The 10,587-nt window shown below is 38.7% G+C and overlaps 1 protein-coding gene across 2 annotated transcripts in view; it reads left to right on the plus strand.

The window, feature by feature from the left end:
* LOC115657338 (ubiquitin carboxyl-terminal hydrolase 12) overlaps positions 1 to 8,143 on the plus strand; it is a 54,770-nt gene extending 46,627 nt beyond the window's left edge. The window contains exons 9-10 of one of the 2 annotated variants that reach the window (XM_030575041.1): positions 2,690 to 2,754; positions 5,744 to 5,828. In XM_030575041.1, the coding sequence (XP_030430901.1) occupies positions 2,690 to 2,707 (18 nt within the window). In that variant the 3' untranslated portion in view covers positions 2,708 to 2,754; positions 5,744 to 5,828. Of the gene's footprint in view, positions 1 to 2,689; positions 2,755 to 5,743 lie in introns of both variants that reach the window. The other variant, XM_030575040.1, reaches the window with a different exon arrangement.
* Positions 8,144 to 10,587: the final 2,444 nt, after the last annotated feature.

Consider the following 10,587-nt stretch of genomic DNA (forward strand, 5'->3'; position numbering starts at 1 on the left):
TCCACAAAATAGCTTGCCTATAAATGTTTTGAGAATGTATCTAAAATATATACACACACATGAACATGTGGCAGCATTTTTTTGCATATTCCATTGAGCTATATTGTATAAAACATGAAGGTTTATCTCTTGGCCTTTTTTAGATCACTCCTTAAGATAAGTCCAGACTGATTAGTAATAGCACCAAGGTAATCCCTTTAAAAACGTGTGGTTTTTAAAGAGGCCATAAAATAGCCATATTGTAATATATTCTTAGTCAATGTCTTCCATGTCATATTTGCTCATTTTATGGGCTAAAGCAAAATTTCTGTCTGAAAACACTGATGGCAATTATACTGAACCATGAGTAAGAACAGAATACAGTTTAATCTCTTGTATGTGTGCTGGCTTGGTCTAGATCAAACTAGGGCCACCGCTTGTTCAGGGAAAGCCCCTGGCGAGCCAGGCCGGTTTGTTTACCTGCCGTGTCCGCAGGTTCAGCCGATTGCTGAACTGGCCGCGGTTCACCTCTCCAGGCCAATGGGGGCTGCAGGAAGCAGCGCGGGCTGAGGGATGTGCTGGCCTCCCTTCCTTCAGCCCCTATTGGTCTGGAGCAGCAAACTGCTATCGGCCGAACCTGCATACTCGGCAGGTAAACAAACCAGCCTGGCCTGCCAGAGGCTTTCCCTGAACAAGTGGCGGCCCTAGTTTGAGAATCACTGATCTAGAAGAGACAGAGTAGATTTGTCTCCTACAAAGATGCCAGATTTTCATTCACTTTTCTTACCTGAGTCATGCTTTAAAGTAATGTGAAAATTTATTGTTTAACCTCATAATCTCACTGATCTGAAAATAGTGTTGTCTGTGTGAGTTGTTTCTCTCTTGAATCTTCACTGTGCTTCTCAGGATTGGGAATCCAGAATGTAGCTCTTGTAAAGCTGGAGATTCAGCAGTTGAAAAATCCCCTGGCAAATGGGAAACTTTTCCATATTAAGGGGAGGGGAGTGGCAGTTGTGGGTCAGGGGATTGTCATCAATTTCTGCAGGATGAGTGTTTTCATTTAAAACAAGTTCCTATCCCATATGTTCTGAAAGCCACAGTTGAAAAATTAGGGGTGGAAATGTTTGGCATAAGTGAAGTCCAGGCATGAGAGTCCCTTTGAAGTCCAGCCCCACTGGGAAGAGTGTAGAAATATTCCTACCAGGAAACCCCACTCAATGACTGTCTTTTGTATCTGCTTCTAACTGGTAGGTGTCTGATAAACTTGAAGTTCCCCTCCCTCCTTTGTCAGAAAAGCAATGTCTTTCCTGTCCATTCCCCACCTATGCCCTCCACCTCCAGACACAGCACCTCTACCCTGAATAATGTGTTTTTGGGAATCATCCTGGCTACTGCAATGATTAGCGAGATGGGCTGACCTACACTGCAGGCTGTAGCAGGAACAGGGGCTGCAACTTTGCCCATCCTGTTTCCTTTTGTGAGTCCTCTGTTCCTGTAAATAGCTTTGCTCCTTGCTGCTGCTGCTCTAGCTTGTCCAAGAAACTACACAGTGAAATTGAAATGATTGTCAGTTTTATTGCTTCCCCACAAGATTTTGATTACCAGCTCTGAAACTGACCATTTTGGTTTCGTGTCATGTTGCTGCTGCTTAGCATCACAGAGGGACTGCAGGAAATTCAGTACTTCATCAGGTCAAATTCAGAAAGATATATTCACAATCATGAGGCATGAAAAAGTAATTTCTAAAAGTAAAGCTTAGATTCTGCACATGCAGTAGGCATAGGCCTTATCATTTGCCAGGGGAAGTCCCTGCACACTAGGGACAGGCGGGCAAGTATACTTTTCAAGCCCTAGAGATTTAACCCGCTAAGTATGAAACACATAGAAAGTAAAGGAAGTTGTCTTCCTGAGTTTGCTAACAGATAATTCCAAAGCCTCTGTGCCTGCTTTGCCAAGTATTAAGAGAGCAGAGGATAAATCTTTTTGTCTCTATTGGTTTCGTAATGTAAGACTTCAAAAAGCTTTATAACCTTTTTGTTATAAATGCTATGATTTTTTGGATCTGAAATGTAAATTGGATGCAATTTACTCTTCTTTTAGCCTCAAGATTTGCTAAATGCAATAAAAGTGAAGGAGTTTTGTTTCATTTTTGCTTGGGTGAAAGTTGAAGTTTCAAGTAAAATATCATGTAAATGAAAGTTATTTAGGCAAAAGTGTATTATTACAGTATATGTGAAAACGTGTCACATGTCAAATACCAAAGGCAGATGACTTCAAATAGAATAATATACAAAGACAAATTACTTGAGAGCAATATGGGTAAATGCACTTTCCTATACTGTTAGCTTGGCAAGCTATCACATTGCCACTGTGCTGCATCACTTTTGGTTGCTGCAGTCTCTGTATAGAGTAGTGGGGAGAGTGTCTATTATCCACATTGGTTTCCCCAAATTATGAGGAAAGTTATAAAAACGAATTTGTAGCTTAGCTAAATAGTTACTCAGGAGAGCAATAACTAACTATTATTTGAGGGTTGTAAATGCTGTGGAGGGAAAAGTATTGTTTCGGGTAAACCAAAAAATGATCAAAAGATAACTTAGGTTCAATAGCAAAGACAAAAAAAATCCTTAATATCAGGTCAATTAAGCTGTAGAACAGTCTCCCAAAGAGAATTGGCGGAAACATCAACTGATTGTTACTTTAAAACTAGGCTGGACAAAACTCTTGAGTATATTGGTGGAAAACAATCCTGCTATGGAAGGGGGAGGAGACAAGGTAATCAAATAGTTATTTTCTGTCTCTAATTTGTTAATCTGTGAATGTGAATGTGGAAATGAGTTAGGATATATAGCTATGCTACCAAAGAATTTAAAAATAAGTGAATCCATAAGAATATTTCTAGGTTATATTCAAAATGCTAGATAGTGGAAATAGACTTGATTTCATGGTAAGTTGGTTGGTATTTAAATTAAATTAAACAGCAGAGAATATTTGCAGAGCTGCCAGATAATTATATTACATCTGTTGGTGAATATGCTTTTGTGAGTATTTTTTCTGTTAGAATGACTGATCTATCTCTTCTCAATATTCATATACAAGGCTTCCTGGGAAAAGAACTTTGGAAAAATATACACTTATTTGTCCCATATATTTTTCCCCAGAACTTCAGAGCATTTTGAAATGCATGCATTTGAGGAATTTTGGATTTTCACACAACATAATGCATGTCGTTTCAAATCATATCCTTTGTAATTCTATTTTGTGTTTGTTGCATCTTTCTGGCAACTTACCAAGTGTATGCTGCCGCAGGCTTATACAGTGGGTCAGGAAAAAGTACTGGCCTAAACAAGCAGGTACTGTACATCCTCTTCAAAATTGAGTGCACCCACTGGCAGCTTTCATTTTTATGACCAGTACTTTCACAGCAGACCACCAGAACATTGCTGAAGCTGCTGGATCTATTCATGCACATAAACATACTAAGGAACATATTGGTGGTTCTTTGAGTATCACCTGTACAAATTTACACACTTGGTTCAGCCTGTGCACTCTGCGTTTTCTGAACTGGAAACTTCTAGAAAGCTTTAGTGGTTGGGGCTGCAGGCAAGTTTCCTTCTGGTACTGATCGTTCAGCCTGAACATTAGCAGTGCTATCCTCTAGTTCCTGATGGATGTCTAATTGGAGTCCCTTTAGATTTCTCCAGCTGCTTTTCTGTTTGCTGTATTTTAGGTTGTTACTGAATTCTCCTGCTTTTAATTATAGCTAGAATAGTGTAGTTGCTTCATTGCAGTTAATTAGTGTTAATTGTTTCTCTGTACTGGGTACCTCTTATTTTCATAGGATGGCTGGCAAGGTAACCAGCTTCAAATGATGCCAGTTGTAATGTGGAAATGTGCTTAAAAGTCCTGCATACGTAATGCTGCCTATGTCCCACAGAGGTGCAAATACTGAGAAGTGCCTTTTGTGCTACCTTAACCCTGAGGGCTCAAAAGGACCAGGAATCTCAGCTCTGGAAACACCCTTAAAGCAGCTCAGTATGATGTTTTGAGTTGGCATTGAGCCTTTATTCCTTGCTTGATGCCATGTGGAAGTCTGAATCCCAAGAGACCCCTGATCTGATGAGGGAAATACGTCCTTTGGCCCACGTACTGTGATGCCTCAGTACCATTGCTCTCTCCCTCAGAACTGAGATGTAGAGAAGGAAAAAAAGGAAAAGGCCACTGTTTGTGGCCTGAATATTTGACTCCATATGGATCTGTGAGCTCAGAACCAAGATGCTATCAATTCTGAGAGACTCCTTCATGCCAAGGACTATATACCTCCTGCCTAATAGCCATTTTGGTGTTGATGAGGTTCCTTAGACTTGTTATAGCTTGGGGTCTTCCTCTGTGTGTTCAAGCAGAGAACACTCCCTGTTTCCTCCACCCAAAGCAGGGTTTCTTCTTTGGACCAAGAATCTTGGTTTTGTGGTATCCCAAGGCCATCTTCGCTGCTGTGTGAGATAGTATTAAAGGTCACTCGGTGATTCTTTCATATGCTTAGTTTCTCTCTCGTTCCCAAATCTTCTATTTTGGGGATGGTAAAGGAGATTACAGCTTCAGTCACTCTAGACTGATTTCCTCTTGGCTCCCCATTTCAGGCCATCATCTTATCCTGGTGGATCATGTGACCTAAAGGCATTTTAAAATACTAAAGGAACCCATTGTCTGCTTAGCAACACAGGTCATGAGCATTCATTCCAGTGTTTCAGTCTCTATACTGGTTCCACATGACTGCAGAATTAAATTCAGTCTTACAGGATCTTGCTGCCTGAGACTTCTCTTCCGACACTGACCTCTCAGGACTGCTGCATTCCACTGAAACAATGTAATTATTGACCAATAATGAGAAACAACTCATTCTCAGAAGATGGACCGCGACCGTGGAACTCTCACCCGCAAGAGATAATGACCATAGGCCTTACCACTTTGAGACCAAAATGCAAAACTCATTTTTCTGGCTGTGCTTGCCTGCAATAATTTTCTCTCAATTTTAAATTGTGTAGACAAGAAATTTATTCCTGTCTGTATTGAAAAGAAGCTATTTCCCTATCTAAATACTCATGAGGTTCTCAACATCACACTGGTCAGCATTGTACTAGATTCCAGGGAGAGCAAGCCCTATTTGTTATATACTCTTACAGAGTTAATGTGAAAATAGTGACTGTGTGTTACATTATTGATAGGTGATCCTGTTTAGTAACCGATAGTGCAGGAGTTCTGTTCATTTTTGAGCCCCAATCACCTCTTGCGAGATAGCAGTTCAATTAGACCGCCTGTTGAATTTACTAAAAATTTTGTGCGCACTCATTATCCAGTGGAGATATTTTCCCATGTTAACAGCAGACTATTTTTCATCTGCATACAGACTGCATGACTTTGATTAAGGGAAGGTGGCAACTCCAGTTGTTAGAAAGAGCTGAGGGTGAAATGTCAGCTAGAATTTTTAGAGCCAGCCTTCATAGAGCCCTTGTGTGTGCACTGTAGCTTCACAGTGAACTGTTTTTTTGATCTGATAGTCTTATAAATTTATCCTGATTTAATCTTCTCCAAATTAATCAGTTTAATCTACTGAAGAAATGTTTGGTGTATTAATATTGGGTAGCTTTCAATCAACTTCTTCATCCAGTAAATTGGAAATAGTATTTCATTGGGGGAGGGGGTGTGTGCGCTTAGTGTTGGTTATTTTGAGTGGGTCTAATCTTAATGTCTTGTTGAATTGCAGAAAATTGATGCCCAGGCCATTGAAGAATTCTATGGGTTAACATCAGACATTTCCAAAAACTCAGAATCCGGATATATCCTCTTCTACCAGTCCAGAGACTAAAACTGAAATGATAAATGTGTACAAATAAAAGAAAAAAGGGATCAAGGTTATGTCCCAAGGACATCAGTAACAGCAGAAACAATTCCTCATCATTGCTGTAGGACCATGAGAGATCCAGCAGGGAAAAGAAAGGTTTACCTCTGCCATTTCTTGGAGGATGAGTGCTGACTTCCGTAACAGAGCTTTTGCTCTGATTTTCTTTCTGGGCTTTTATTTCTTATTTTTTTTTACATTGCTAGCTTCCAAAATCTGGGTTACCTCTACTTGAAACCTGGCTGCTTATTTGTTCAAGAACCGAAGAAAGGTTTTTAAAGTAGCATTGTGGAATTCTTTACCATTCAGTGTCAGCCTGAGGCTATACCTTGGAGTCTATCATCGTCGTTTTTCTGTATTTTAGCAGAATGATTTCAATATTCAGTGTCAGCTGAACATGTATTTTGAGATATGAAAGCAGCAGCCAGTTGCTGGATATTTTTGGTGACTCAGACATGCGAAACAGTACAGTACTAAAACATATTGAAACGTCATGTCTGTAATTTTTAAAAAGGTAGATAAAAAGCTATTTCTGCAGCATTATAAATTCCTCAGTATGTATCATCTTGGTTTTAGATAACACTAATAGCACTCTTTTTTGTATATTGTTAACTTTTACTATCCTATTCCCCCCTCCAGAAGATGTAATTTTTTTCCACATTTAACCTAATCTGTTGTACTTTTTAATTTTTTAAGCAAAAGTTTGACTCTCAAAGCCACAGTGCTGCAAATTCAAGGGGAGCAAAGAAGCAGCTGAGCTTTTAAAAGTGCATGTCTTGCAACCAATTGTTACAGAAAGTTTAAAGTTACAGTATTTCTTGGAGCTATTGCATAAGCCAAAAGTGCCCTCTTCTGAAACAGGATCTGTTCAGTATTTCATTCAGGATATAGTAAACAGATGCAGGACCATATCTGCCTATGATAATACCCGGAAACAGCACTAATTGTGAAGAGTTAACCAAGGGAAGCATTATTTACATAACTGATCCAGTTGTTCCTAGTCTTTGAAATAAGAAATTTCCATTAAGGAAGAAAAACAAAAAACAAAAAAACAAAGGTTAACACACACTACCTTGCAAAGAGTTCCTCTTCATCTTGTTGGTTACATTAGTTTTGACATGTGAATCATTGCCCCTGAAAATGCTCTCTGATTTGATATGCCACTATAGGCCTTGCTTAACAGGGGAAAAATATGTTAGTCTTGTGAAGACTGAATTTAAGTAACTATCCATTACAAATGTATATAGTATAATCTCAAGGATAATTAGAAAGAAAAGATTAAAGGGATTTTATAAGGAATCTCTAAAACCCTTTATGTAATTTTCTTTTTGAAAAATCCTGTTACAGTGCCAAAGCTTGTCATAGCTGGCTCTAAACCATGAGTGGAAATTGATATTTTCCTTTCTTCATCTTGTTAAATAACACCAAAGCGGTCTTCTACCTTGTTGGTCTTAGTACAGCATTTCGTAGTACGCACTGGTGATTGGTATCTATGAGGACACTTAATTTAGGCAATTCTGTGATTTGTACAGGATAAATAGAATATTTTACCAAAATATTGTCCTCATGAAGACAACCCATCATATGCATGCAATCCTTTATGGTGGCTGTACTCATTATCTGTTGTTCCCTTTCACAACTGGAAACCTCCTGTTAGCAATTAATTCCTTTCTTTAAAATGGAAATGAGTAAATATTATCATATTACAATTGGGTACAAGTTCCATCCTCTCCCACCTCTCCTCCAGAAGAAAAAGTGTGGACAGTCAGTTCCTGATTTTTATTATGCAAAGTACTCTCATTTTCAGAGATTTAATCAGTAACTGTAAAACCTTGTCATCTTGTTGTTCCTACTTGTGTGAACATTGCTCTTCATTAGCAATCCTCTCCACTTGTTTGCAGGAAAACCCAGAGCCCCTGGATAGTGATACTGACAGAAATCCGTCATCAGTAACTCTTGCAAAAAGAGAGCACACTGAGTTTAAAAAACAAATCTAAACAGTAAACACAAAAAAGTGGTGTAGAACACTATACATGTATTTTGTATATCTGGTGATACATTTTTACAAATAAAATACCTGATTTGAGAGAGAGAATATTGAAAGAATATATACTATAGATTAAAAGAACTGTTAAAAGTGCACTTTTGCTACAGATTTATAAGGAAACTAAATGGGATTAAATTGGAAGAGAATGGTGTGATGTTACTTCTGTATAATTAATGACCCCACCTGTCTCCAATAAAGGTCATGTATGTTCACATGCACATGGCCCAAATGTTTTTTCTTGAATGGTGTGAATATCACTCGAAGATGAAAAATAAAAGTAATTGGTTAGTTTTGACGGGAGTGAACGAGGCCCCTTTTTTTTTTTGTTCTCTCCATATTAATTTTCTGAGAATATTTATTGGTAACTAGTACCCATGAATCTCCAGCTTCCCCCAGTCCTTTAATTGTTAGACTTCATTCACATGGACTGTGGAAGGGTTGGCTGTGGGAATGGAAGGGCTATGAAAGGAATCCTTTGTCTAAGGTGGACTCTGCAGGACATTGCTACTCAATACTTCGTTTTACTAATCTGGTGGTAACCCAAGCGAAAAGATTAAAAATGTATCTGGTGCCATACATGTGCTTTGAACTTTATGGCCAAAGATGAAATCCCTACCCTGAAGAGTTTGTTATCTACATGAGTTAACCCACTTCACTCAAAGGGAAAACTTGGTGAGTAAGGACTATTCACATAAGTTACAGTTTACAGATCAAAGTATATGGGCTATATAAGTAAATTATATAAGTGAGGTTCTCTTTTTAAAAAAACATTTAAAATCAAAATAAATCCCCTTCTTTGTCATAGTAGGTCATATTGGCAATAAGTAATGGAATCAAATTTTACTTTAGCACAAGTGGGGGTAATGTCCATTGATTTCAATAGGAATTTTATCTGTTTGCATCCAAGATGAATTTGGTCCATTGTAGTCTGAAACAAATATGAGAAATTAATATCTGATCACCTCAAAATATGGCTCAGGCCTGAAAGGTCCATAATTTGATTTTCAGCATTTGCTTCTGCTGAAATAATGGGCCAGATTCTGCCATTTTTACTCATGCTCAATAGTGGTTTACACCTCAAATAACCCAGTTCACTTCAGTGAGACTGCTCCCTACAAGAAAAAAAAGTAGTGCTCAATGAGAGAGTGGCAGATCCTGGTCCTGTAGCCTATTTATCTCTGCAAGCTGTGACAGATAGGAACCCCCACACCATGCTATTATGTTGATACTCCAGAAAATCCCACAATGTTTTCATACACACGAGTCCCTGCCCCACAGAGTTTACATCTGAGGAATGTTGTTTGTGAATTAGTATTTGTACTTGGCACATTCTTGTTAGCATTCCTAGAGTTTGAAGTGACCGGGCCAGCTCAATTTAGAATGCCTTTAAAACAAATCCGATTTGACTGGTACAAGGAGGCAAATAGAATAATAAATGTCTGTGAGACAAGTAAAACCTTCCTGTTCCAGTCCTCCATATTCATGGAGAGGAACAACCCCCTGAAATGTAATGAATTCTCTAAATGTGGATTCCTGCTAGCATTTGCTGTGGTGCACTATTAACTTCTGAAGGCTTCCTCCCTTTTTCTGTGCTTTTTCTTTGCTTTTTCTGTGCAGTTTGTTTCCACCTACACAGTCATTTGGCTTTGTTTTGAGCTCGGGTCACACGTGCAGTGGTGAAATGGGATTAGATTTTTCTCTGCAATGGAGTTGAATAGTTATGGTTTACAGTATATATGGTATTAGTGGAGTAATTGCAATGGTGTGCCAGACAGTAGCATGGGTTAAGAACATGAAGATTCACTCATTTTTCTCCTTATTCCTTTAGAGACTGAATATTTTGCTAAGGGAAATGACTTGATCTTTAAATGAGTATTGTGTATACTTTATGCTGATCCATTTATTTTAACTAACTACTCTTGGCATTGAAGGGGAGCACCCTAGTACCCGCTCCATACTATAACCTATTTCTGTTGCGGTAATGCCTGGGAACCCTAGTCATGGACCAGAGCCCCACTGTTCTAGGTGTGGTACAAACTCTGAACAGAGTATGTGGCAATTTTTGAGGCTTTCAAACACTGACAGTTTAACACAGTTGTAAACTGGTTTATATAGGTTCAGAAACCCTAGAATAAGACTAGCTTTGTGCAGTCATCTCTGTTCATTATGGTAGTATCAAGAGATCACAATCGAGGTGGAGGCCCTGTTATGCTAGGCGTTGTACAAAAATATAGGAGAAAGTGGTCCTCAGCCCAAAGATCTTATCCTAAAACAAGGAGGGGGAAAGTGGAGGTGGGAAGACAACAGTAACATAATATGGTTACATAGGCTGATAGTTATGTGCATATTTTGGTGGTTCTGAATCATTTTAAAATTTTTAATATAAAATAACTAAGTAGCTGCCAGCAATCTCCACTGGGCACCTGTATCATTCTTTGCTAATAAAGTTAGGGAAAGAGTTCGATCCAAATCCTTTTCCAGAAATTGCTACAACTATCATAGCAAAACCATGCTGGAAAATATTGGCATGCATAACTTTAGGGTTTGAGCATAAACACCACGTGAGCATTGAAAGGGTCCTGATGATTTGGGGGCCCATCTTGAGTTGCACATAATTTGAATGTCACTTTGGAGACATATTTGACCAGTCAAGCTTATAATT

The sequence above is a fragment of the Gopherus evgoodei genome, chromosome 9 (genome assembly GCF_007399415.2).
Source record: "Gopherus evgoodei ecotype Sinaloan lineage chromosome 9, rGopEvg1_v1.p, whole genome shotgun sequence".
Lineage (NCBI taxonomy): Eukaryota > Metazoa > Chordata > Testudines > Testudinidae > Gopherus > Gopherus evgoodei.